Here is a 27,926-nt window from a genome sequence, read left to right on the forward strand (position 1 = left end):
AAGGAAACACACAAGGTTAAAATATGAAAATACAAAAGGGTTGAAGGAATTGGGTTTGGCTGGTCTAGAGAAAAGGAGGATGGGGGTGACACGATAGCAGCGTTCCAGTATTTGAGGGGCTGCCACAAAGAATTTTCAAAAAAACAGAAAGGCAGGAGAAGCAGCAACGGATGGAAACTCATCAAGGAGAGAAGCAACCTAGAACTAAGCCGAAATTTCCTTACAATGGGAACAAGTAACCAGCAGAACTGCTTGCCACCAGAAGTGGCGGGTGCTCCATCCCTGGAGGTTTTTAAGAAGATACTGGGCAGCCTCTTGTCTGAAATGGCATAGGGTTTCTTGCCTGAGCAGGGGGTCTCCTGCTAGAAAGAGGGGGCTGGACTAGAAGACCTCCAAGGTCCCTTCCAGCTCTATTCAGACCCTTTCTCATACTTCAGGCCAAACTTGCAAAAGCCATGTTGTATGAAATCCATTCTTGAAAGTTGAAGTTTTCACCCGTTGTGCTGATATGACCATGATGGCGAACCTATGGCGCACGTGCCACAGGTGGCACACAGAGTCATTTGTGTGGGCACATGAGCCCCAGACAAACTTACCTCACTGCGCATGCGCATGCCTCCCAGCTGATTTTCAGGCCTTTTTCGGCCTCCCAGAGGCTCGGGGGAAGCCTCTGCAGCTTTTGGAGGCTGAAAAACAGGCCCATTTCATCACTTCCTTATCTCCGGAAATACCGGAAGGGATGAAACGGGCCCATTTTTCAGCCTCCAAAGGCTACAGAGGCTTCCCTTGAGCCTCTGGGAGGCTGAAAAAGGCCTGAAAATCAGCTGGGAGGCATGTGCATGTGCAGTGCAGATAAGGGGATGGCAAGGGGGGAAAATCATGCACTCATGCGCAGGGGTCGTGGAGTAGGGGCCCCCATGTGCATTGCCTCCTGAGTGCTGGCACATGAGCAAAATTTCTGGAACACGGGAGCCCCAAAAATGTTAGCCACCACTGCAATATGATGTTTCCAAGAAACCTGTTCTTTGAGGAACCTCCCTGCCTCGGAGTTCTGCTTTCGGGGGGTCCTTGACTTGGAAGGCTGGTCAGAGGAGCCAGGGGGGCGCCCATCAGGGGTGTGCCAGAGTGGCGGCAAGCGGGCATATTTATGTATTCATTGGTTCACTTCCCAGAGATACATGGAGGCCGCCATAAACCTGCCTGGCCGGTGTTGCATATTCTGTGTTTAATAGTGAAGTGGGGGCCAGCCTGCACCCCCTTCCCCTTGCCAGGGAAAGAGACACACAGAGCACCCGAGACCACCATCTCCTTCAGGCAAGGATTTATTCCAGAATCCGCCCCCCCAGAAGGCGCCTGGAGGCTTCCTGCGCCTGGTCTCCTCCTGAACCGGCCTCTCTCCCCGTTCAGCACAAAGCAGGCCGAGCTTCCGTCCACGGAGCCCTCAGTGAATTCCTGCAAAAGGGAAAGAGGCCTCAGGAAGGGTCTTCCTTGGGGGGCTGCAGGGGGGGACAGAGGCATTGGAGAGCCCCCCCTTGACAGGACGAGAACCAGAGAGATCCCCCTCTCCCCCGCTCTGAGGAGCTGCTCTGCTCCAGCCTCGGCCTTCGTGACACTCTGGCCAGTCTAGGCGCCTCCCTTGGGGTGTCCCCCAGCCCCCCTCCCTGTGGGAAGCGGACCCTCACTCCTGGGGCAGGCTGAAGGGCCAGTGGGGGATGGAGCAGAGGATGGTCAGCCTTCCCAAGAGATCCTGGGTTCTCCTTCTCCTCTTGGCCAGATGGACGGATCCCGCAGCAGAATCTCGGGGAGGAGGGGCAAAGAGAGGGGCCCCTTCTGTAGGGCTGCCGGTGGGAGGGAGGGGACCTCTCATTTCCCCCTTCCTCTCCCTCGCACTCAAGGTGGGAATTCTGCTCCTTCCCGCATGGCCTCCCACCTTTCAGGGCCCCCTCCCCCAGCAATGCACACCCACCTCTCTTGTGGCACCTCAGCTGGCACTCCGAACGTGTACTGAAGTCGTTGCCGTTCCCCCCGCACCTCCCGGAAGTCAATTTCTTGCACCTTTTGTTCTTCGGGTCGTAAAACCAGTGATGTGTTTTGTCTTTGCAAGGCACACAATCGGGAGGCAGGAGGCAGACGTCTGCAGGAGGGAGGGGGATAAAGGAGGCCTATACCATTAGCTATATGGATGTTTCAAAAAGGAGGATGGAAGGAAGGACATCTCCCACCCAACCCCTCCCCCTTTCCTCCCTTCATTGGATTTGGGCATTTTTTACTTTCTTTCAGTCGCGCCCCCCCTCAGAATTGGGGGGGGGCAGGCAGCAGCTTCTGCTGTGCAGAGCACGGATGGAGCAGAACTGGGGAGGAACCTCTTTGGGGTGAGGATTAGAGGGGTACAAGCACAGCAAATCTCTCGTTTTGGCTCTTCATTCTGGACTCTTCCCCCCCCCCGCCTGTCTCAGGGCCCCCCACCCAGGGGTGGGATTCAAATTTTTTAACAACTGTTTCTGTGGGCGTGGCTTAGTTGGTGGCTATGGCGTGGTGGTCATGTGACTGGCTGGGTGTGGCCAACTCAACATCACTCACATCGAGGCATACATCTCCTCGCCTGGCCTCTCATGACTGTGAGGATGCTGCAACAGTCATAAGTGTGAAAAACGGCCATGTCACTTTTTTTCAGTGCCATTGTAACTCTGAATGGTCACTCCACACAAGCAAAGTACCAGCAAAGGAGGGAAAAATACTCCAGAGAAGTTCCAGAGACAGGAAGTCTAGTCCTGCCAAGACCGTAATAAGGGTTAACGGAGAGGCGGTTTCTGCAAGCAACACCAGAATGTTTCCTTCCTGCCTTCCTTACAGGATTAGCCCTGTAATTTCTTCTAACAAATGGTTCTCCGAACTGCTTAGAATGTTAACAACCGGTGCTAGCGAATAGGTGCGAACTGGTAGAATCCCACCCCTACCCCTGTCCTTCAGCCCCCCCTTCTTGAAAGGAAGCCTCTGAGTTTGTGCTGCTTGCCAGGCGGGCCCTGGGTTCAGGCCAATGGCCGGTGAAGCCCCCTGCAACCCCTAGGCTCTCCTCCCACACCAACAGGTGAGCTCACCAATATTTTTGCAAGCTTCCTCACATTCCTTAGTGGAGCGGTAGCTGTTCAGGCTCCTGGCGCATCCATAGTCAATGAAAAACTGGCAGCTCTTGGAGGTCACGTTGTAGAAGAAACGTTCTACAGGCATCTGACACAGAATGGTGTAGTTGGGCAAGGTGCTGCAGTCCGGCTTGCCTGGCAAGAGAGCAGATTCCGGAAACTCAAAACTTTGCTGCTCAGGTCTAGGTACTGGTGGGGGACAGGAGAGCAGCCCCCTAATTGAGGCTGGGGAATTGTGGGAGTTGAAGTCCACCTGTCTTAAGGTTGCCCAGGTTGGAGACCCCCCTCCCCCCTCTGCCTTTGTTCCATGGTTATATTTTAACTGAAACTCGGTGACCCTGAAGTCCTGGGAAACGTTGCAGCCACAATGCTGGTGCTGCATCCCATAGAATTCTACAATCCTAACACTGGAAGGGATCTCAGAGGTCTTCTAGTCCAACCCCCTGCTCAGGCAGGAGACCCAAGATCATTCAAGACAAATGGTAGCCCAATCACTTCTTCAAAACTTCCAGTGTTGGAGAATATACAATTTATGGAGTCCAGCTGTTCCACTGATGAATTGTTGTCACTGTCAGGAAATTCCTCCTAACTTCTATATTGCTTCTCTCCTTGACCAGCTTCCACCCTTTGTTTTGAAGGTTGTTAGAAGAAGCAAGAAGACGGCTGGATAGGAACCAACTGAGAAAGGAACAACCACAAGAAGAGAATTTGTCTTCAACTGCCTATACTGTTAGGAAATGTTTTTCCTGTGGGGCTAGGGGACGTATAGCTAGATTCTGTAAGAAGGGAAAACAACAGAATACTGGTAACCACCAGAAGGGTAAGAAGAATGTTAGCTTAGCTGTGTTTAGCAATTCAACTGTAAACCATGATTTGTGGGTTGTTGATAGTGGAACATCGCAATGCATTACTAAAGATAGAAAGAGGTTTGTAAAGATGTCTACGAGTAAACAACATGTATCATTAGCAAATGGATGGAAGATTAACACATCAGGTGAAGGTACTGCATATTGTTCTTCTATAAACGAACATTTAACTATGTTTTATGTACCTAAACTGAAACTTAATTTGCAATCAGTAAGGGCTTTAGTTAATCTTGGTTATGTGGTAACCTTTAGGGGAGATAACTGTATAATAGAGAAAGAGGGTAAAAGTGTTACTGCTACTTTAAAAAATGATTTATATGTGATACATGATGGCCAGTTGAAGATGGCTAACTCAGTTTATAACAATGTTAAGCCCACATGATGAATGTATACATTTACTACATAGACGTCTGGGGCACATTAATTTCAAAATGCTCAAACAAACTGTTAAATTGTCAGAGGGAGTAAAATTGAAACCCTGTAGCAAGTATTTAAACTGTAATGCTTGTAGCCAAGAGAAAAGTAAGGTTACTCCTGCAAACAGACTAAATGGGTTTAAGACCAAGAACCTTTAGAGGTTGTTTTTGCTGACATAATTGGTTCCAAGAAACCAAGTTTAGGAGGTGCCTGTTATATTTTGAGTATTATAGACCATTATTCACGATACGGTTTCTGCTATCTTATGAAAAACAAAACAGAAACATTCCAACATTTCTTTAACTGGCTAGGGTTTGCTGAGAGAAAAATGAAAAGTAAAGTAATTATTTTAGTTCCTGATAATGGGACAGAGTTTGTTAACAAGAGATTCCAAACTATGCTGAAATTGGCTGGTGTTGAGCATAAATGTTCTGCACCTTACAGACCACAACGTAACTCGTTTATAGAATGAAAAGGGCAAACATTACAAGCCATGGCTTGTACTATGTTATCTGATTCAGGTTTGCCTGAAACACTGTGGGGTGAGGCCATAATGTGTAGTAACCATGTTTTAAACAATGTAGTGAATACAACAACTGGAGAATTACCATTCATTCGTTGGCATGGCAGAAAACCAAGTTTAAGTTATCTACACAATTTTGGAGCTCCAGCATAGGTGCATATTCCCTCACAAGTAAGACTGAAAGGGCAACATAGAGCTAAGAAGTTATTTTTTGTGAGTTACCAGGACAACCATAGATCGTTTAGATTCTGGGATCAAGGCACAGCTCATGTTTATTGGAGTGCGAATGCAAAACTTCTTGAGCATGTTGGGTGAGATAAACTGGAACAGGAATCCAGCAATGATATTATTATTGACACCCAAATAGTCCCTGAAGATAAAATAAGTAAACCACAAATAGCCATTAAAGAGGAAGAACAGGAGGAAGTAGTAGAACAGGCACAGGAGGAAGTAGAAGAACAGGCACAGGAGGAGGTAGAAGAACAGGCACAGGAGGAGGTAGAAGAACAGGAGCAGGTGGAACAGGTGAGTCCACCAGTAAGCCCTGTATTACCAAGACGTTCAACCCAAGTAACACGACCACCTGCTAAACATCAGGCTAGTGTTGTATGCCAAGTGAATACAGTTTCAAGTAACTATAGTGAACTGAAACTGTATCCTGCTAAGGATCAGCTGCTTGGCAGAAAGCAATGGATAAGGAACTGGAATCTTTAAAAAGACTGGAAGTATACGAAAATGTTAAGTTACCACCAGGTAAACATATTATAGGGTGTAAGTCGATTTATAAACTTAAGACTGGTGTGGATGGGACTGTTACCCATAAAGCCAGGTTAGTAGCACAAGGGTTCAATCAGAGAGCAAATGACTATGATGAGGTCTTTGCACCTAGTCTGAAGGCTACTACGTTAAGGGCAGCATTAGTGTGGGCAGCTTGGGAGAAATACATTGTAAATCATTTGGATGTAGAAATGGCATATCTGCATGCACCGTTGCAACACACTATATATTTAAAGAAACCTTTAGGTATCAAAACTGATAATACAACTGATTGTTGGAGATTGAAAAAGAGTCTCTATGGCTTGAAACAATCAGGATATGAGTGGAACCAATGTATAGTTAAAGAATTAACTAAAATAGGTTTTGCAGCTGGCATGGCTGATCCATGTTTGTTTAAAAGAGAAAGTAATGGTATAATTTCATTATTGCTATTATTTACTGATGACATAGCATTAATCACCAAAACTGAACAAGAAGCTACTAAAATAATCTCACTGTTAGAACAGAAATTTAAGATAAAACAGTTAGGAGAAATCAAACAATGTCTTGGTTTAAAGATAGATAAAACTAGGGGAGGATACAAGATCTCACAGGCAGATAAAATTAACCAATTACTAAAAAGTTTTAAAATGGAACTTTGTAAACTGGCTAAAACACCGATGAGCCAGGAGTTTAGCCATAATGATGTTCAAAGTCCTATTTTTGATAAGAAAATCAGTCCTTGATTGGTAGTTTATCTTATCTCAGTAATTGGTCAAGGCCAGATATAGCATACTGTGTTAACCAATTAGTGAGATTGAATGCTGAGCCGACTGAAAGGCACTGGCAAGCTGCTAAACAGGTGTTAAGATATTTGAAACAAACAGTGCATTTTGCATTGTATTTGGAGCCTAAAGATGAATTGAGTTTAATTGCATATGCTGATGCAAGTTTTGCTACAGACGTAAATACATGAAAATCTACATCAGGTACTGTAGTATTATTGGGAAAGGTGTTGATTGGATGGAGGTCTATTTGACAGAAACATTTAAGTTTGTCAACAATGGAGGCTGAATTCTCATGTTTGTCTTTATTATGTACAGATTTAGTTTTGTAAAAGCAACTACTAATTGACGTGGGAATTGATGCAACAGATTCTATTGTTATTTATGAAGATAACCAATCAACAATACAGATGGCTTCAAATATTGCAGTTAAAACAAGAACGAAACACACAGATTTAAGATATTTAAATGTGAGACAATATGTGCAAAGTAAGATGATTAAGCTGTATGTCAGAAAACAATATAGCAGTTCATTTTACAAAGGCCCAAGGCTCTATAAAGCATAAGGCTTGCTGTGAGGATTATGGACTTAGAATGTAAGGTTGTATATATTGTCCTACCCAACAGGGAATATAAGGAATATATTAGGAATATAAGTGACCTAACAGGTATTTGGGTTGGAAATATATAAACTAGGATAGACATTTTGAAACTGTATCTTTAAGGGAATGCTAAAATTGTAATTAGGTGTGGTTTCACAAACGGCCGTAAGATGGAGCCAGAAACCTGGGTTGTCTTCATCTTAGTCTCAGAAGAGAGTATGTCTCAGTGAGTCTCTGTTTTCTTTCTGTTGGAGGGTATTGCCATTCCTTCTAATTGACTGATATTCATGGATTTGATGTAAGTCTGTTACTGAACTGTTTTTGATACTGGACTTTGTTACTGGATTATCCCTGGATTGAAAACTGACTGATTTACCCGTGAATGACTTTGGACTGCTTGTTTGAACTTTGCTATTGAAAGTAAAAACCTACATTTACAGTACAGTGTATCTGTGTGCTGTGTGTGTGTTATTCAACACTTCTCTCAAATATGTCTCCCTGTATGCGCTCATTCTCCTAACGGGAAATTACCTCAACAAGTGTGAAACCTTTAAGTCTTTGATTTCTGCGTGTGAGATGAGTTCCTGTCTCTTGAGATTGGGATCTCTTCCTGGGATCTTGGTAGGAGTAATTGTTTTATAGTAGCTGCTTGTTCACCTTGTAGCTGCTTGTTACATTAGGTTGCAATATCCTGAGTTTCCTGTTATGCCTTTTGGTTTGCTTTTCACAAATTTTTATAGCTTATAGGGAAGGAGAAACGGTGCCGGAGTTGGTGGGCCTTGGAAGGAGGGACCGTGTGGAGGTGACTTAGCCTTGGGAAGCAGCAAGGAGGGAGGTCAAGGGGGGAGGGGAAGCTTTGGGCCTCCTGACAGCTGCTTGACTCTGGCCTGGACCCCATTCAGAGGCAGTGAGCTCTCCCGCCCGCCCTGGAGGGTTTTGGGGGGGGCACCTGCCAGGGAGCTTCCTGCACTCCGCAGAGGGTGGACTAGATGACCTTCCAGAGCCTACGAACTCTAATTCTATCGATATTTGTATCAAGCCTCGTAACTCCCTGCTCCGTTCCAGGGTGTTAACGTTATAATCTTAATAAAATTAATTGTGTTAATAGTCGAATTATACTGTAATTATTTTTCACTTGGTTTCCTAATCTGTAATCTGCCCAGAGTTACCTCGTAGGGGAGATGCGAGGCACAGAAATGTAATCAATCAATCAATCAATCAATCAATCAATCAATCAATCAATCAACCGAGCCTTAAAAGAAGCCGCGGGTGGGCGCCTGCGACCCCCTCCGGCAGCGTTTGCCCGGGAAGTGGAGGGGGGGGGGAGAGGCGGGGACCCTCCGTTCATCGACGTCTCCTCCCGGTTTCCCCCCTCCGGGATTCTGCCCGACTCCGGACCTCCCCCCCCTCCGCTCCCCACCTTCCCGCTCCCCCCTTCGGAACGGCGTCCGGAGGGCGAGGGCCCCGAGGTGGGCGGCGTCTTTGGGCAGCCCGGAGCCCGACAGGCCGCGACTGGGGAGCCGGAGAAAGCCCGCCCGTCGCCCGTCCAGGGCTTCCCGGAGCCCGCAGGACCGCGGCTGCCCTTCCCGTGACCGGGGCAGCAGCAGCAGAAGGACGGGGGGGGTACGGGGGGCGTCTTTGCAGAAGGACGGGGGTTCTCTGGGACTTTCGGGGTCCGAGCATCCCACGGCCCCCCTCCCGCCTCCCTCCACCCCCCCATCCCCCCTGCCACTCGCTCGCTGCACTCACAGCTGCCGGGCAGGGAGAGCAGAGAGATCCCGAGGGCGAAGGAGATCCACAAGCTGCGACCGGACCTCATGGCGAGGGCTGGACGACTGAGCCTCCCCCGCCTCCTCTCCGGGGCTAAGAGCGCGGCGCCCCCCACTCACCCTCTCCCCTCCCTCCCCTCCCCTCCGGAGGGCTTGGCTGGCCCCGCCCCGCCCGTCCCGCGCCTCCGGGTGGCTCCTGCGGGGAAGGTTGCCTCTCCCGGGGGTCCGGCGGGGAAACGTCGTCGGGGGCCGGACGGAGGAGAGGAGAGGCCTCCGTGGCTTCCCAAGGGGAGGACTACAACTCCCATCTCCTGCACTTTCAGGGCCAAGGACAGACTAGAACTCACCACTCCCCAATGTTTAGTCTGGTTTTGACTTTGAACGATTTTGATCTTTTGTCCTTTCAAACAGCGTTGCAGAATTTAATTTCTTTTCATTTCTTTTTCTCCCTCAGAAAAGTTTTCCAACCTTTAACAAGCCCGTTTTGGAATTCTAACAGAGAAAATTATCTGGTCACTGTCGTAACTTGACCCCCTTCCTCCTCTCTGGGGCAGCCCCTCAAGTATCTGAAGGCTGCTCTCCTGTCTCCCCTGGTCCTTCTCTTCACTAGACCAGCCAGGCCCACTTCCTGCAACTGTTCATTGTATGTTTTAGTCTCCAGTCCCTTAATCATCCTAGTTGCTCTTCTCTGCATTCCTTATTGTAGGTTAAGTTTAAGTGTCCTCTAAATTCTAGTACCCAAATTCAGTTGATTCTAGTACCCAAATTCAGTTGGTGGGGAATTTCTCTTCTTCCAAGAAAGACAGAAGAGTTGAGTTTTGAGTTTGATCAACTGTAGAGTTCCCGTCAAGATCCCCCAGTGCCCTGTTTATGAGCAGATCCAGCCCACTAATTTTATGGAGCACACCAATATTCCAATTTTATCTGGATCCTTGGTCACCTTATGTAGCTTTTTGCTGTTTATTTTGGATTCCTTACATTGTTAAGTTTATGATTAACATGTCCCTTCACTCAAGTTTGAAGGGAGACTCACCTGGCAGTTTCAAATTTGTCATTCTGAAGGTTTCTAATAACTTACAAGTAGCTAATGAGAAATGTCTAAAAATGATCTGAAAGTGACATTTGCAAACTCGTTGTCCTTTAAAAGACTCTGTGAACAAGATGGCTAATCCCATCATCTCCCTGTGCCCAAAGCCATGGAAATCTCTGTCTTGTTATCTCCTTATGAGGAGCTGCTGTCTGGAGCACGTGTGGGCAATCTCCTGCCTTCTCCTTATCCAGAGATGTTTCAAGGGATCAGTTTACTTATACCGGATCCTTCACGTCTCTAAAACTCTCCCACCTTCACACATACCCTGGTTCTTCCCAACTCCACCCTCAACTTATGGGTCCAGTGGGCAGTCTCACCTCCCAAGGAGGCATCAGAGGCTGCAGTGGGAAGATGCCCAGATCTGTGGGAAGCAAGAGGGGGGATCTCATACAGGAGTGGTGGTGTTCGTGACTTCTTCCTCCTGGGCCACTTCACAACTCCCAGTTGCAGCCTGGCCGGTCACCAGATAGGGCCCCTTCCTCTCCCACCCCAGTGGGCTCAGCCTTTGGTGCTGCCCGTTTTCAGATTCAGGTTCATTCTCCTCATCAGAACGATCCTGATTCTAGTACCCAAATTCAGTTGGTGGGGAATTCTCTTCTTCCAGGCAAGTTGGAAGAGTTTAGTTTTGAGTTTGGTCAACCGTAGAGTTCCCGTCAAGATCACCCAGTGCTCTGTTTATGAGCAGATCCAGCCCACTAATTTTATGGAGCACACCACGGCAACTGAGCTCAATCACAACAGAATTTGTACAATTGCTGGTCCTTAGACACGACACCGACCACAAGCATACGGAGGTCAATGGCACTCACGCTCAAAAGGTCTGGGATACCTTCAGGGGCCAAGCACTGGGGGATTCTCATGAGCTCCACTTGGACACAGGTATTAGCAGATAGAATAATGGAGTTGGAAGGGACCCTGGAGGTCTTCTAGTCCACCCTGCTTGAGCAGGAGACCCTATACCATGTTCTAGCCAATTGCCAGCTGAGCACGATCACCATCCACCACCCTAATCGATGGGCATATTTCAGAGCAAGAATTTCGCCTCGTTGTACACGAGGTTGCAATGTACATCAGAGGAAAAAGAGGAGATCCACTGGGGCCCGAAAGGAACATGCCGTGATTGTCCTGGATGAGGAGAGAAGCTTCCTCGTTCATCTGGCAGTGAGGAGGCCCCGGCCGCTTCTCTTAGAAACCTCAACGGGGCCTCAAATGTAGCTTTGCTGCACCCTGGTTGTTACTTGCTGTGCTGCAACATAACAATGGTCAGGATGGCCCACCTCAGTATACTGTGTGATGTTGTTGTTGCGAAGTCATGTCTGACCCATCGCGACCCCTACCTCATGAGTCCCCAGACCCCGTGGCCATAGGGGGCCAAACCCATTATGAGGCGCAGCGAATCCTCAATTCAAGGTGGGACAGGGGACAACTCCAATATTTAATCAAGTGGAAGGGCTGCCCCTTATCACAGGCATCATGGGTAAAGAGTAGGACCGTCCAAACCAATCGCCTTGTAGCAAGGTTCCATGCAGAAAATCCAACCAAGCCTGGGGGGAGTGGGGTTCGTGAGCATAAGCTTCCATATCTGCAGTCAATTGGATTTTGTGTGTGTTGTACAGGTCACCTTCAAAAAGTGAGGGGAGCCAAATGTCAACTCATAAAACATTTTGTATACATGTTTTATAGTTGACAACAGAAAGTAGGTGGTGGTGGGGTTTCAAAGTGTGGAATTGAAAGGACATTCCATTCATTATTTTCTTCAAAGACTGATTAGATGGCTGAAGCTTCTGCTGCACAAAAATCTAATTGGAGAGCATGATCGATGACTCTTGGCTGTGGACGTGTTTCATTGGATGATACACCCAGTGGGATGGGGGAAACAGGATCAAGGGTGACAGTGAATTACATATCTCAGGGTTGGCTACGCCCAGGTAAATGCCAGACGTAGAATGTTACCTTCAAATCTTTTTTAGTTTTGGGAGTGTGGCTTGGGACTCATGATTTAATTGGAATAACTGCTGAAGTCCTGACAGTCAGATTTGAAAGGGACTTTAAAGGTCTTCTAGTCCAACCCCTGCTCGAGCAGGAGACCCTATACCAGGGGCGTCTGACTTTGGAACTTTAAGGCTCGTGAAGTTCAGCTCCCAGAATTCCCCAGCTCCCCGTGCTGCCTGGGGAATCCTGGGCGTTGAAGTCCACAAGCCTTAGGTCCACTCCTCCCGAGACCATTTCGGACCAATGGTTGTCCAGTCCCTCCTTAAAAGCCTCCAGTGATGGAGCCCCCACACCTTCTGGAGGCAAACAGTCCCACTGGTTAATTGTCCTCCCTCTCAGGTTGCTTCTCTCCTGGAGCAGATCCCACCCTCTGCTCCTCGTCCTGCCTTCAGGCGCTTTGGAGAATAGGGGCCCTCGTTGCTTAGAGGTCATCAGGCTGAAAGAATTTATCCTTGGGACATGGCTGCCCCTGAGGATGTCCCGCAGAGAGACGTTCTTGTTCACGGAACTGCAGAACCTACGTGGACAATGCAAACAGCCGGCCGTGTCTCAGGACCAGCAATCGTACAATTTCTAAATTGTGTTCGAGCTCAGCTGCCGTGGTGTCCCTCATGAAATCAGTGGGCTGGATCTGCTCATAAACGGGCACAGGGTGATCTTGACGGGAACAGTAGAGTCGACCAAGGGGGGGGTTTATGTGTATCTTTTTTATTTGGTTCAAGAGGAGGTTAAAACAGGAAATAGAAAAGGTTTGCAGGAATTGGGTTTGGCTGGTCTAGATCAGAGTGGTGAAAATCACAGCCCACTACTCCTTTAACCTTAAACTATCTACTATTGACCTCACCCCATTCCTAAGAGGTCTGTAAGGGGCGTGCATAAGTGCACCATCGTGCCTACCGTCCCTGTCCTATTGTCCCCATTTATCCATTCCTATTTCCTGTATTCTTACTCTTGTTTATACTTATACCTATGATCTTGTAAGCGATTGACAAATCAAATAAATAAATAAATAAAACAACATTGGCAAATCTTTTTTGCCCACAGTTCTTTACTATAATCTGTCATGTCCCTGTTGGAGTCTGAATCTGAGGAGGAAGATGAGCAGCTGACAGGGAGCGGGCGTGTGGCTCCGTTGGCTGTGGAGGAAACTGGGGAAGGGCAAAGTCCGGCTGGGCAGAGCAGGAGAAGACCCAGGCCCACCCCCTCTTCATCCTAGGGCATACAGGGAGGAACAGAGAAGGGAGCAACATGGGTTGCATGGCTTACGGGGAAGGAAAGGGCCCTGATTCCCTTTACTAGCCACACCTGGGATTGACAGTTTAAAAGAGATGCAAGCTGAGTGCTGCGTCTGCTGGGAACAAATGTGACTTTATCCTGTGTTGTTGTTTATCTGTGTTCCTGGCATCTTCCCAACCATGTTGAGTTATTGCTGTGCCTTTAAGTCTGGAATTCTTGCTTCTGCCCTGCCCGACTAATTACATCATTTTGACTTGATTGTACTTATAGTTACAGTTTTTGTTGACCTTGTTTTGGACTTGATTCTCTGCACCCGAAGGCTGTTCCTGGGAGGGTTTTTCTCCAGCCCAGAAGGTAACCAGGACATTGGGGGCAAAGTTGGAGCTAATAAAGTGACTCTTACTGATTATGTGACTGTGTTGCCGTTGTGCCAAGACCCGGGTCATCCCAAAACCATTTTCCGATGTCTTCTACTGGGTATTACTGGCAAGCATTTATTACTTATTCTTCATACTCCACTAGAGTTTTTATTTCTAAATGGATACCCCATTGTTTTAATAGTAAATTTCTTTTCCAGGCAGAAAAGCTATTTATACTATTGTATGTTTATTATTCAACTATTAATAAAAATACAATAGCATAAATAACATAACAGAGGTAAATTTCCAGGATAGTACATAGAAATGGCTGTTAATTATAGATGGTTGGTTGTAGATTAAATGGATCTACAGTATGTAAAATCTGACATTAAACTGCAATGTTAACATAGGATGTTGCTTGGTTTCTATCCAGACCACTGGATAGATAGATTACTTGAGGCAACATAATTGTAATCCATTCCAATCCAGTCTTCCTGCAGCAATCCGCTAGCCAAAAATGGACCACGTGGAGGCCCAGTTTAGGGCCCTGTTTATGGCCCCTGTTTACAGCCTGTTTACGGATGGCAGAAGCACCATGGGCCGGTCCTTTGATATTACTAGGCCGGTCCTGCAGCCAGATTTAAGCACCCTGTGGGTTGGATACGGCCCATGGACTTTGAGTTTGATACCCCTGGTTTAGATGCTGCTTCCAGACCTCTCAGTCATGTGACTGGGTGGGCGTGGCCAACTTGGCAAGGTGGTGTGCCACCTTGCTGCGAGTGACGTTGAGTTGGCCACACCCACTCGGCCACATGACTGATGCTGCAGATTGCGACTGCCTGCCGGCTCTCTTCCTTCTCTGCCTGTTTGTTCTGTGTGGCTGAGGAGGAGGAGGAGAGCAGCCGGCCGGTTGGGGGAGGCTTCCTGCATCGTGAAAGAGGCGGCTGGAGACTGAAAAAGAGGCGCCTCCAGCTGCCCCCCCGTTTTTTGGTGCGAGAACCCTGTAGCTGCTGCTCCGCTTCTCCAATGGGCCGGCGCATGTTGTACTTTTTTCAGTGGGGTTGGAGAACACGTGGCCGTTGCAGGCTTCTTGCAGCGAAAATTACTGATCTCCAGTTCGCTCCACTTCTCCAACGGTCCGGTGCCACCCTGTTCTATGCACCAGCTGCTCGGATTTGCCAGGCCTGGCACATAGCACAGGGCATGCTTTTTTCGGTGTGGCTGGACTCCAGCAGTACTGAAAAAAGCATGCAGCAGCTGGAGGCATCTTGCAAAAAGGGGGGCGAGAAGCCCTGGGACATCCGCCCAACCATCTGCTAGCCGGCCGGGCTAGACTGGGTCGGAAGAGGTGCATCTGCCAGGAAGAAAGCACGCTCCGGGAAGGCGGGCAGGTGGGTGGATGTCCCGGGGCTGTTGCACCTGTGCACCGCATGGGTAGTGGCTGCATATGCAGTGTACATGTGCCGCAGCCATAGGACATCTGCCTGAGCTGTGCCACAGCCGCCATATGGTAGGAGAAGCTAGGAGAGCGATCGAGGCAAATGAGCGACCAGGCAGGAGGCAGGGCCAGCCAGGGGTTGCCATTGGTTCAGCAACCCACGCCAAATTACCGCTATCGGTTCACTCGAACCGGTGTGAACTGGTTGAATACCACCTCTGGTACGAACACAGAAAAACAGGTGGATTCACTATCAGTATGAGGATCCAGGCCCTGGATCTGAAAGGGGATGCATTAACCTGGCAAAATAGGTGGGCGGCTCCTGCAGGGAGAGGGGGAGACACTCCAGGAAGCCCCTCCCCCTGTGTCTGTGCTGGCTCCTTGGGTGGGTAGGATTGGCACACGCTCCTCGGTATGCCTGGCAAGGGGGCAAGAGGGGTGTCAACCCTGAAGCGAACCTGGCTGAAGCCGCCATCTTCTGCTGCTTCAGGGTTGCCATAAGGCGGCCGAAAGGCTAAAACCGACGGGAATTTCCAGAGTCGGTTTCCACCAATTGTGCCGATAGGACGTCTTCAAGAAACCTGTTCTTTGAGGAACCTCGGAGTTCTGCTTTCGGGGGGTCCCTGACTTGGAAGGCTGGTCAGAGGAGCCAGGGGGCGCCCAGCAGGGGTGTGCCAGAGCGGCGGCAAGCGGGCATATTTATGTATTCATTGGCTCACTTCCTAGAGATGCATGGAGGCCGCCATAAACCTGCCTGGCCGGTGTGGCAAATTCTGTGTTTAATAGTGAAGTGGGGGGCAGCCTGCGCCCCCTTCCCCTTGCCAGGGAAAGAGACACACAGAGCACCTGAGACCACCGTCTCCTTCGGGCAAGGATTTATTCCAGAATCCACCCCCCCCGGAAGGCGCCTGGAGGCTTTCTGCGCCTGGTCTCCTCCTGAACCGGCCTCTCTCTCCGTTCAGCACAAAGCAGGCCAAGCGTCCGTCCACGGAGCCCTCAGTGAGTTCCTGCAAAAAGGAAGGAGGCCTCAGGAAGGGTCTTCCTTGGGGGGCTGCGGGGGGGGACAGAGGCATTGGAGAGCCCCCCCCTTCTTGACAGGCTAGGAACCAGAGAAACCCCCCCATCCCCTGCTCTGAGGGCCTGCTCTGCTCCAGCCTCGGCCTTCGTGACACTCCGGCCAGTCTAGGCGCCTCCCTTGGGGTGTCCCCCAGCCCCCCCTCCCTGGGGGAAGTGGACCCTCACTCCTGGGGCAGGCTGAAGGGCCAGTGGGGGATGGAGCAGAGGATGGTCAGCCTTCCCAAGAGATCCTGGGTCCTCCTTCTCCTTTTGGCCAGACGGACGGATCCCTCAGCAGAATCTCGGGGAGGAGGGGCAAAGAGAGGGGCCCCTTCTGCTGCCGGTGGGAGGGGAGGACCTCTCATTTCCCCCTTCCTCTCCCTCACACTCAAGGTGGGAATTCTGCTCCTTCCCACACGGCCTCCCACCTTTCAGCCCCCTCCCCCAGCAATGCCCACCCACCTCTCTTGTAGCATCTCCGCTGGCACGCTGCACGTGTGTTGAAGTTGTTGGCATTTGCCTTGCAGCCCGTAAAAGTGAACGTCTTGCAACTTTGCGTCTTCGGGTCATAAAACCAGCGTTGAGCATGGTCCTTGCAAGACCCGTGTTCAGGAGGCAGGTAGCAGGAGGGGATCGAGGTTGTCAACGGGTGGACAGCTATATGGATGTTTTTAAAGGGAGGATGAAAGGAAGGACATCTCCCACCCTCCCGCAAGCCCTCCCTCAGCTGGATGTGGGCATTTTTTACTTTCTTTCAGTCAGCTCCCACCCCCTCAGAATTGGGGGGGGGACTGGCTGTGCAGAGCATGGATGGAGCAGAACTGGGGAGGAACCTCTTTCGGGTGAGGCTAAGAGGGGTACAAACACAGCAAATATCTCGTTTTGGCTCTTCATTCCAGACTCTTGGCCCCGCACAAAGCGTTACCTGCCTGCCTGTCTCAGGGACCCCCCCTCCCTTCAGCCCCCCCCCCCATTCTTGAAAGGAAGCCTCTGAGTTTGCGCTGCTGGCCAGGCGGGCTCTGGGTTCAGGCCAATGGCCGGTGAAGCCCCCTGCAACCCCCATGGCTTGAGTCCCAGTCTCTACAGACTGCCGCGCAGGTGAAGAAGGGCCACTCGTGTAGCCCCATCAGAGATAGGGGGGGTGCAGGAAAGAGGGGAGCCTCCCCCCCCCACCCCGAACTGGCCTCTGAGATGCACCAAAGGGGAACCAAGCGGGGAGGGGGGGCTGTGTCGTGCAGGGGCAGAACCCCCAAAGGAGCTTGGAAGAAGAAGGACGCAGATGGGTTGGGCCTTTTCCCGCAGGGGCTCAGGAGACTCCCCTCCTCCTGAAGACCCCTTCCATCCCTCAGCCTGCCCCCTGGCCCCCCGAGGCTCCTGCCCCTTCATCGCAGGCCCTCAGGCTCTCCTCCCCCCTGAGCAACAGCTGGACTCACCAATATTTTTGCAAGCTTCCTCGCATTCCTTAGCGGAGAGGTAGCTGTTCAGGCTCCCGGAGCATCCATAGTCGATGAAGAACTGGCAGCTCTTGGAGGTCGCGTTGTAGAAGAAACGTTCTACAGGCATCTGACACAGAATGGTGTAGGTGGGCAAGGTGCTGCAGTCCGTCTTGCCTGGCAAGAGAGCAGATTCCGGAAACTCAAAACTTTGCTGCTCAGCTCTAGGTACTGGTGGGGGACAGGAGAGCAGCCCCCTAATTGAGGCTGGGGAATTCTGGGAGTTGAAGTCCACCTGTCTTAAGGTTGCCTTGGTTGGAGACCCCCCTCCCCCCTTTGCCTTTGTTCCATGGTTATATTTTAACTGAAACTCAGTGAGCCTGAATCCTGGGAAACGTTGCAGCCACAATGCTGGTGCTGCATCCCATAGAATTCTACAATCCTAACACTGGAAGGGATCTCAGAGGTCTTCTAGTCCAACCCCCTGCTCTGGCAGGAGATCCTATACCATTCTAGACCAATGGTGGTCCAGTCTCTCCTGCCAAACCTCCAGCGATGGGGCACACCCACAGATTCTGGGGTCTGGCTGTTCCCCTGATGAATTGTGGTCACTGGCAGGAAATTCCTCCTTAGTTGCAGGTTGCTTCTCTCTTCATTGGTTTCCACCCTTCGTTTCTTCTCCTGCCTTGGAAAATAAGTCACCGCCTGTTTTGTGGCAGCCCCTCAATTGTCTTCCAGTACAAAACTCTCCTGTCCCCCCCAGATCCTTTGATGGCTGCACCTCCCCAGCTCCCTCGAGGTCCATCCGACCCTTCAGTCTCCGGGTCTTTTGGTTCTTGGGGCTGAGAGGGTCTGGGGGGAATGTCCCCCTTCGCTTCCGCTCTCCTGGCAGGCAAAGGGAGCAATTGGGAAACAAAACCTCCCATCTCAGTTTGTTTTGGGGGGGGCTCCGAGAACGAGGTTTACGCAAGGAGAAATAGCCATGCATGTGTGTTTGTATGTGTGTGGTTAAAAACAGGGGAAGAATAACCCAGGAAACAAGTATACAAAAAACAACAAGGTTAGATTTTGGTTGGGAGCTTCAGTTTCAAGGAGATTCATTTGATTCTGCAAAGTGAACCAGGTTTCTAAATTGGGTTCAAAATCTTTATGTTTAATCTGGATGGTTTAAACATCGTGCACAGAAAGAGACGTCAGGACTGAAAGAGGTTTTCCAATTCAGCTCAGCTCAGCCTCTTCTGGATCCCCTGAATGCAATGGGGGACTGGTCAGGTCTGGTCTGGAGGAGCATTGCAGGTGGGGGGAGGGGAATCTCTGGATTGCAAGTCCCTCTAAACCCCCAGAGAAGCCCAGACTCTGGCTGGGAAGAGGCCAGGATTCCCTTCCCCTCTTTGGGGCTGCTCAGTTCACACCTGGCATGTGTCACTCAGTTCTGCGGCCTGAAGTCGAGGGAGGATTTGGCCCCCAGGAGGGAAGGAGAAACGGTGCCCGGAGTTGGGGGGCCTTGGAAGGAGGGACCGTGTGGAGGTGACTTTGCCTTGGGAAGCAGCAAGGAGGGAGGTCAAGGGGGGAGGGGAAGCTTTGAGCCTCCTGACAGCTGCTTGACTCTGGCCTGGACCCCATTCAGAGGCAGTGAGCTCTCCCACCCGCCCTGGAGGGTTTGGGGGCATCTGTCAGGAAGCTTCCTGCACTCTGGAGAGGGTGGACTAGATGACCTTGCAGAGCCTACGTAACTCCCTGCTCAGTTCCAGGGTGTTAACGTTATAATCTTAATAAAATTAATTGTGTTAATAGTCGAATTATACTGTAATCATTTTTCACTTGGTTTCCTAATCTGTAATCTGCCCAGAGTCACCTCGCACGGGAGATGCGCGGCACAGAAATGTAATCAATCAATCAATCAATCAATCAATCAATCAATCAATCAATCAATCAACCGAGCCTTAAAAGAAGCCGCGGGTGGGCGCCTGCGACCCCCTCCGGCAGCGTTTGCCCGGGGAGTGGACGGGGGGAGAGGCGGGGACCCTCCGTTCATCGACGTCTCCTCCTTCTGCCCCGGCCCGCTTCCCCCCCCTCCCGCTCGCCCCTGCCCGCGACCCCCTTCGGAACGGCGTCCGGAGGGCGAGGGCCCCAACGTGGGCGTCGTCTTTGGGCAGCCCGGAGCCCGACAGGCCGCGGCAAGCCCGCCCGTCGCCCGTCCAGGGCTTCCCGGAGCCCGCAGGACCGCGGCTGCTCTTCCCGTGTCCGGGGCAGCAGCAGCAGAAGGACGGGGGGGGGGTACGGGGGCGTCTTTGCGGGGCTCACAGCCGTGCGGAACGGGGGTTCTCTGGGGCTTTCGGGGTCCGAGCATCCCACGGCCCCCTCCCGCCTCCCCACCACCCCCTCCCCTGCCACTCGCTCGCCCCACTCACAATTTTCGGAAGCGACGTACAGAGCATCCCAGACGGCGGAGGCGACCGCCAAGAGGAGGATTAGCGGGCTGCGACCGGATCTCATGGCGACGGCTGGGCGACTGAGCCTCCCCGCCTCCTCTCCGGGGCTAAGAGCGCGGCGCCCCCACTCACCCTCTCCTCCCCTCCCCTCCGGAGGCTTGGCTGGCCCCGCCCCGCCCGTCCCGCGCCTCCGGGTGGCTCCTGCGGGGAAGGTTGCCTCTCCCGGGGGTCCGACGGGGAAACGTCGTCGGGGGCCGGACGGAGGAGAGGAGAGGCCTCCGTGGCTTCCCAAGGGGAGGACTACAACTCCCATCTCCTGCACTTTCAGGGCCAAGGACAGACTAGAACTCACCACTCCCCAATGTTTAGTCTGGTTTTGACTTTGAACGATTTTGATCTTTTGTCCTGTCAAATAACATTGCAGAAATTAATTTGTTTTCATTTCTTTTTCTCCCTCAGAAAAGTTTTCAAACTTTTAACAAGCCCGTTTTGGAATTCTAGCAGAGAAAATTATCTGGTCGCTGTCTTAACTTAGCGTTTCCATATCCCTTTTATTTATGAAGACACCTTGGATGTCCCGTGTAGCCTCTTTTTCCTTGTCCTTCTTGTAGGAAATCGTGTTTACCTCCAGACTCAGATCTAATCCCCCACCTTGTCTGGTGGAACCTCTTCCCCTTCCAGGACCTCGTCCGCACACGGTCCACCTACCAAGGCAGAGGCCCTTAGAATTAACATCCGCCTCTGTGGTTCAGCATGGGACGTTCAACATCTCCAGTGCTGAAATATTTTGCTTCGTTCTTTTAACAGAATAATAGAGTTGCAAGGGATCTTGGAGTTCATGTAGTCCAACCCTCCCTCTCCCTGCCCAAGCATGAAATCCTACACCATTTCTGACAAATGGCATCCCAGTCTACTATTGAAATCCTACATTGATGAAGCTCTCATAATTTCTGAAGGCAACTTCTGTTCCATGGATTGATTGTTCTCACTGTTAGGAAATCCCTCCTAATTTCCAGGTTGAAGTGATAGAGGGAGAATAGAATGGAGAAGAAGAGTTGAAACTGCAGGAACCTTGGGTGAGGGTGACCATGTCATACTGGAATTCAACGCAACACAAACACAAGCAACAGAACATAATGACACCTGAGTCTTGGATTTTAAAAGAGCTAATTTCAATAAACTTAGAGATAACTTGGGAAAGATTCCATGGATGAAAATCCTAAAGGGGAAAACAACTCAAGAATCTTGGGAAACTCTAAAAAGTATGATCATAGAAGCCCAGACCAGCACAATACCACTGAGAAAGAAAAACAAGAAATCCAAGAAGAAACCAGCATGGCTGCACAAAGATCTCTCTGGCAAATTGAAAGAAAAAAAGGACAAGTACAAAAAATGGAAAGAAGGACATACAATCTGCAGAGACCAAGTCAGGATAGCAAAGGCTCAGAATGAACAAAGACTTGCAACAAAAGTCAAAGATAATAAAAAAAGTTTCTTCCAACATATAAATCACAAGAAAAAAATCAAGGAAACAGTCGGTCCACTAAAGAGAGAAGACAGGAAGTAACAGGCAACAGAGAGAAAGCAGAACTGCTTAACTCATTCTTTGCATCAGTCTTCACGCAAAAGGAAGCTATAGCCCAACCTACCAAAAACATAACTGTAAATATAGGCTAGAAATACAAGTTAAAATAAGTAAAGAAATAGTAGGAGAACACCTGTCTGATCCCAATGAACACAAATCACCGGGGCCTGATGGATTACATCCCAGAGTTTTAAAGGAGCTGGCAGAGGTCATCTCAGAACCATATTTTTCAAAAATCCTGGAGCACCGGAGAACTACCAGAGGACTGGAAAAGGGCTGATGTGGTTCCCATCTTAAAAAAGGAAGAAAAAAAACAGACCCAGGAAACTATAGACCAATCAGCCTAACATCAATACCTGGGAAGATACTGGAAAAGATAATAAAAAACAGATCTGCCAACATCTAGAAACAAGTAAAGTAATAATGAATGAATGAATGAATGAATGAATAACTAGGTCAACACAAGTTTGTTAAAAACAGATCATGCGAAAACTATCTTATTTCATTCTTCAACATAGCGACTAAATTAGTAGATCAGCAAAATTATGCGGACATAATATACTTAGATTTCAACAAAGCATTTGACAAAGTAGACCACAACCTACTTCTTGGTAAGCTAGAAAAAAATGGGATAGATTGACTGACAAACCGTATTCAAAGAGTAGTCCTTAATGGGTCTAAGTCTACATGGAGGGAAGTAAGCAGTGGGGTGCCACAGGGTTCCGCCTTAGGCCCAGGACTCCTCGATATCTTCATAAACAATTTAGATGAGGGAATAGAAGGGGAACTTACCAAATTTGCAGATGATACTAAGCTGGCAGGAATAGCTAACACCCTAGAAGATAGGCTCAAGATCCGACAGATTTGAACCCTGGGCCCTATCTAATAAAATGAAATTCAATGTAGAGAAAAGTAAAGTCTTAGGCAAGAAAAACCCCAAAGGACACATATAATAGACTGGGTGAAACCAGGCTCAATAGCAGTAACTGTCAGAGGAATCTTGGAGTCTTAGTGGACAACCAGCTAAATAGGAGCTAGCTGTGTGCAGCCCAGCCAGTATATGGGAATTGGTATAGTTAGTTAGTAATTGGGAGCTGTCCCCTTAAGGGAATGCATCATGGTAAATGTACTTAAGGTATCCTGGGAAATGTAGTTCATATCATGTGGCCACATCTGCAATCCTGACTGGTCACTGAATTGACCCTTCGTGGGTTGGGGGAGGTTTCTTCACTCTTGCTTGGACCGTAGCTTCGTGCTAGTGCTTCTCCTTTGTCTCTACTACTATGGGATGGAATAAGGGAAAGATTACTATCATTTTGCACTACGATTTCAACTATGCAAAGAATTGGACATTAGATGCATCTCGACATAACTGTGAGTTACCTTGAAGATACCTAATATAATCCAATAAAAGAAACTGTATGGTAGAATTTGCAGAGTTATCTGTCTGTCTTTATATTCAACAATTGAATCAAAGGACAGAATAGTAAAATGATACATAGATCTGAATTCCTGCAATCCCTCAGTAAAAGGATGATGGAAATTTGAATCTGGACTCCCAAAAAGTAAAAACTATTTGGATTCGTGTGATAAAGCAAAAGTATATTGAAACCAGGACTCCCAAGTGAAAGCACAATGTTAATCCGAGTCTCCAAAGCAGAGATACAAGTAATCAAATTGCCTGAATTCTCTCCCTGAATTATTTTTCTCTTTCTGAGCCACAAACCTGTTTGGATTCAAAGGGAAGCGGTCAGAGATTCCCCTCCCCCCCTTCAGTGAGAGAATTTACAAGCTGTTACCTTTCTGGCTCAATTCGGTAAAGACTCAATATGCATAACACGAAGGAGAGTGTTGGCTCATTGCATGAGATTTAAAGAGTGAAGTGATTTGAGAGGGACTTGAAATGTTTTCCTCTGATCAAGTTTGTAAAAAGCCAGTGCGATCTTAAGTTGCATTAACAGAGGGATACAATCAAGATCAAGGGTGGTACTAACACCACTCTATAAAGCCTTAGTAAGACCACACCTAGAGTACTGCATCCAGTTTTTGTCACCATGCTATTAAAAAAGATGTTGAGACTTTAGAAAGAGGGCAGAGAAGAGCAACCAGGATGATTAGGGGACTGGAGGCTCAAACGTATGATGAATGGTTGCAGGAACTGGGCCTGGTTAATCTAGTGAAGAGAAGGACCAGGGGAGACAGGAGAGCAGCCTTCCAGCATTTGAGGGGCTGCCCCAGAGAGAAGGGGAAGGGGTCAAGCTATTTTCTAAAACACACGAAGGCCAGACAAGAAATAATGGATGGAAACTGATCAAGGAAAGACTAAACCTGGAAATAAAGGGAAAATTTCCTGACAAGGAGAACAGTCAACCGATGGAACAGAAGTTCCTTTCAGAAATTGTGGGAGCTTCATCACTGGAAGTTTTCAAGAAGAGATTGGACTGCCATCTGTCAGAAATGGTGTTGGATCTCCTGCTTGGGCGGGAGGTTGGACTAGATGACCTACAAGGTCCCTTCCAACTCTGTTAATCTATAATCTATAATCTCTCCAAGATGACTTTCCATCCATTCTTCCTTGTCTGGCTTTCGGGTGCCTTGGAAAGTAGCTTGACCCCTTCCTCCTCCTCTCTGGGGCAGCCCCTCAAATCCTGGAAGATAGCTCTCATGTCTCCCCTGGTCCTCCTTTTCCCTAGAGTAGCCAGGCCCCTCATGATCCTGGTTGCTCTTCTTTACAATCTTTATTGTAGGTTAAGTTTAAGTGTCCCCTAAATTCTAGAACCCGAATTGAGTTGGTGGTGAATTCTCCTCTTCCAGGCAGGACAGAAGAGTTTAGTTTTGAGTTTGGTCAACTGTAGAGTTCCCATCAAGATCCCCCAGTGCCCTGTTTATGAGCAGATCCAGCCCACTAATTTTATTAAGCACACCAATATTCCAATTTTATCTGGACCCTTGGTCACCTTCTGTAGCTTTTTGCTATTTATTTTGGATTCCTTACATTGTTAACTTTATGATTAACATGTTCCTTCACTCAGGTTTGAAGGGAGACTTACCTGGCAGTGTCAAATTTGTCATTCTGAAGGTTTCTAATAACTTAAAAGTAGCTAATGAGAAATGTCTAAAAATGATCTGAAAGTGACATTTGCAAACTTGTTGTCCTTTAAAAGAGTCTGTGAACAAGATGGCTAATCCCATCGTCTCCTGTGGGGGATCTCATAGAGGAGTAGTGTGGTTCTGGACCTCTTCCTCCTGGGCCACTTCACAACTCCCAGTTGCAGCCTGGCTGGTCACTAGAGAGGGCCCATTCCTCTCCCACCCCAGTGGGCTCAACCTTTGGTGCTGCCCATTTTCAGATTCAGGTTCATTCTCCTCATCAGAATGATCCTGATTCTAGTACCCAAATTCAGTTGGTGGGGAATTCTCTTCTTCCAGGCAAGTTGGAAGAGTTGAGTTTTGAGTTTGGTCAACCGTAGAGTTCCCGTGAAGATCACCCAGTGCCCTGTTTATGAGCAGATCCAGCCCACTAATTTTATGGAGCACACCACGGCAACTGAGCTCAATCACAACAGAATTTGTACAATTGCTGGTCCTTAGACAGGACACCGACCACAAGCATACGGAGGTCAATGGCACTCACGCTCAAAAGGTCTGGGATACCTTCAGGGGCCAAACACTGGGGGATTCTCATGAGCTCCACTTGGACACAGGTGTTAGCAGATAGAATAATAGAGTTGGAAGGGACTCTGGAGGTCTTCTAGTCCAACCCCTGCTCAAGCAGGAGACCCTATACCATGTTCTAGCCAATTGCCAGCTGAGCATGATCACGGTCCACCACCCTAATCGATGGGCATATTTCAGAGCAAGAATTTTGCCTCGTTGTACACGAGGTTGCAACATACATCAGAGGAAAGAGGAGATCCACTGGGGCCCGAAAGGAACATGCCGTGATTGTCCTGGATGAGGAGAGAAGCTTCCTCGTTCATCTGGCAGTGAGGAGGCCCTGGCGGGTTCTCTTAGAAAGCTCAACGGAGCCTGAAATGTAGCTTTGCTGCACCCTGGTTGTTACTTGCTGTGCTGCAACATAACAATGGTCAGGATGGCCCACCTCAGTATACTGTGTGATGTTGTTGTTGCAAAGTCGTGTCCCCATGGACGATGTTCCTCCAGGCCTTCCTGTCCTCTACCATCTCCTGGAGTCCATTTAAGCTCATGCCGACTGCTTCGGGGACTCCATCCACCCACCTCCTTCTCTGCCATCTCCCCCTCCTTCTTCTTCTGCCTTCAACCGTTCCCAGCATTCGGCTCTTCTCCAGCGAGTCCTTCCTTCTCATCAGGTGGCCAAAGTCTTTGAGTTTCATCTTCAGGATCTGGCCTTCTAAAGAGCAGCCAGGGTTGATCTCCTCTAGGACTGACCGGTTGGATGGTCTTGTAGTCCAAGGGACTCGCCGGAGTCTTTTCCAGCCCCAAAGTCTCCATTCTTTGTTGCTCAGCCTTCCTTATGGTCTAACATTTTACAGCCATACTTTTCAACTGGGAAAACCATAACCTTGACTCTATGCCCTTTTGTTGGCAGGGTGATGTCTCTCTTTTTTGGTATGCTGTCTAGATTTGCCATAGCTTTCCTCCCCAGGAGCGTCTTTTAATTTCTTGGCTGCATTCCCCATCTGCGGCGATCTTGGAGCCCAGGAAAATAAAATCTGTCACTACCTCCCTTTCTTCCCCATCCATTTGCCAGGAATTGAGAGGGCTGGATAGCATGATCTTAGTTTTCTTAATGTTGAGTTTCAAGGCCAACTTTTGCACTCTCCTTCTTTACCTGCACCAAGAGGCTCTTTAGTTGCTCTTCGCTTTCTGCATATCTGAGGTTGTTGATATTTCTCCTGGTGATCTTAATTCCAACTTTTGATTCATCTAGTCTTTCTCATGATGTGCACTGCATATAAGTTAAATAGGCAGGGCGACAGTGTAGCCTTGCCAGACTCTTTTCCCAATTTTGAACCAACCAATGGTTCTGTGTCCAGTTCTAACTGTTGCTTCTTGACCTGCATATAGGCTTCTCAAGAGACAGATAAGATGGTCTGGTACTCCCATTTCCTTAAGGACTTGCCACAGTTTGTTGTGATCCACACAATTAAAGGCTTTATCACAGTCAATGAAGCAGAAGTAGATGTCTTTCTGGAACTCCCCAGCTTTCTCCATGATCCAGCATATATTAGCAATTCGATCTCTAGTTCCTCTGCCTCTTCGAAATCCTGCATGTACTTCTGGTAGTTCTCGATCCATGTTCTGCTGGAGCCTAGCTTGTAGGATTTTGAGCATAACTTTACTAACATGGGAAATGAATGCAATGGCATGATAGTTTGAACATTCTTTGGCGTTGCCTTACTTCGGAATTGGAATGCAAGATGACCTTTTCCATTCCTGTGGCCACTGTTGAGTTATTCTAATTTGCTGGCAAATTGAGAGTAGCACTTTTACTGCATCTTCTTTTAAGATTTTGAATAGCTCAGCTGGGATACTGTCACCTCCACCAGCTTTGTGGTTGCTCAAATTTCCTAAGGCCCACTTGACTTCAGATTCTAGGAAGTCTGGCTTGAGGTCAGTGATTACCCCATCATGGTTTTCAGTAACGTTAAGCTCATTCTTGTCTAGTTCTTCTGTGTAATTTTGCCACTTCTTCTTAATCTCTTCTGCCTCTGTTAGGTCCCTGCCATCTGGGTCCTTTATCATGTCCACCTTTGCATAAGATATTCCCTCGATATCTCCAATTTTCTTGAAGAGATCTCTGGTCTCCCTATTCTATTGTTCTATTTCTTTGCACTGTTCATTTAAGTAGAGTTAAAAGCACTTTTCCATTCATCCCCTTCCTTAATTCGAACTCGGTAGTAAGCTTCTCTCAGGTCGAGTTTTGTAAAAAATTTCCCTTTGGCTAAGTGGGCCAACATATCCTTCATCAAGGGGAGGGGATACACGTTGAGGTTTGCATTGGCGTTGAGGTTTCTATAGTCAACACACAAGCGAAGAGAGCCATCTTTCTTCTCACAGAATAATACTGGGGCCGCTACTCAGGGCCTAGCAGGTTGGATGAAACCACGTTCCAAATTTTTATCAATAAATGACCGCAGCTCTTCTAACTCCCATGGTGTCATCGAGTACAGTTTCTGTTTTGGGAGTTTCACTCCTGGCAAAATTTCAATACTGCAATCTGTTGAGCGATGGGAGGGGGGAGCTCATCTGAGGCCTTCTCACTGAATACCTCCTTTAAGTCCCAATATTCCTCTGGAATTTTCTCCTACCCCCTCAGATTCTCAGTGCCAGTGGAGGCCAGCTCTGTGGGATTCTTGGGGTTTTGGTTGAGATTGCCCCTCCCCTTCTGGGGGTTGGTCTGTACGTATGCACAATGATCTCCTCCTCCAGTTGATGTGGGATTTCCATTTCCAGAGCCAGGGC

At 48.7% G+C, this 27,926-nt stretch overlaps 2 protein-coding genes across 2 annotated transcripts in view; both read right to left on the reverse strand.

The window, feature by feature from the left end:
• Positions 1–1,315: 1,315 nt before the first annotated feature.
• Positions 1,316–8,942, reverse strand: SPINT4 (serine peptidase inhibitor, Kunitz type 4). The gene is made up of 4 exons (XM_087931972.1): positions 8,839–8,942; positions 3,099–3,275; positions 1,967–2,134; positions 1,316–1,452 (listed from the first exon to the last, which is right to left on the reverse strand). Exons 1-4 carry the CDS (start codon positions 8,906–8,908, stop codon positions 1,442–1,444), a joined length of 426 nt encoding a protein of 141 aa, XP_087788098.1. The 5' UTR covers positions 8,909–8,942; the 3' UTR covers positions 1,316–1,441.
• Positions 8,943–15,732: 6,790 nt separating this feature from the next.
• LOC113452178 (BPTI/Kunitz domain-containing protein-like) overlaps positions 15,733–27,926 on the reverse strand; it is a 37,911-nt gene continuing 25,717 nt past the window's right edge. The window contains exon 5 of the mRNA XM_087931963.1: positions 15,733–15,980. Coding sequence (XP_087788089.1) covers positions 15,970–15,980 — 11 coding nt within the window. The 3' untranslated portion in view covers positions 15,733–15,969. The remainder of the gene's footprint in view (positions 15,981–27,926) is intronic.

This window comes from Pseudonaja textilis, chromosome 3 (genome assembly GCF_049901715.1).
Source record: "Pseudonaja textilis isolate UNSWEBS1 chromosome 3, rPseTex1.2, whole genome shotgun sequence".
Classification (NCBI taxonomy): Eukaryota; Metazoa; Chordata; class Lepidosauria; order Squamata; family Elapidae; genus Pseudonaja; species Pseudonaja textilis.

Coding starts and splice junctions, on each gene's coding strand:
- SPINT4 (XM_087931972.1), bottom strand. CDS start 8,908: ATGAGGTCCGGTCGCAGCTTGTGGATCTCCTTCGCCCTCGGGATCTCT. Junction 3,276..8,838: donor GCTCTCCCTGCCCGGCAGCT/GTGAGTGCAGCG, acceptor CTCTCTTGCCAG/GCAAGCCGGACTGCAGCACC. Junction 2,135..3,098: donor GGAAGCTTGCAAAAATATTG/GTGAGCTCACCT, acceptor TCCCTCCTGCAG/ACGTCTGCCTCCTGCCTCCC.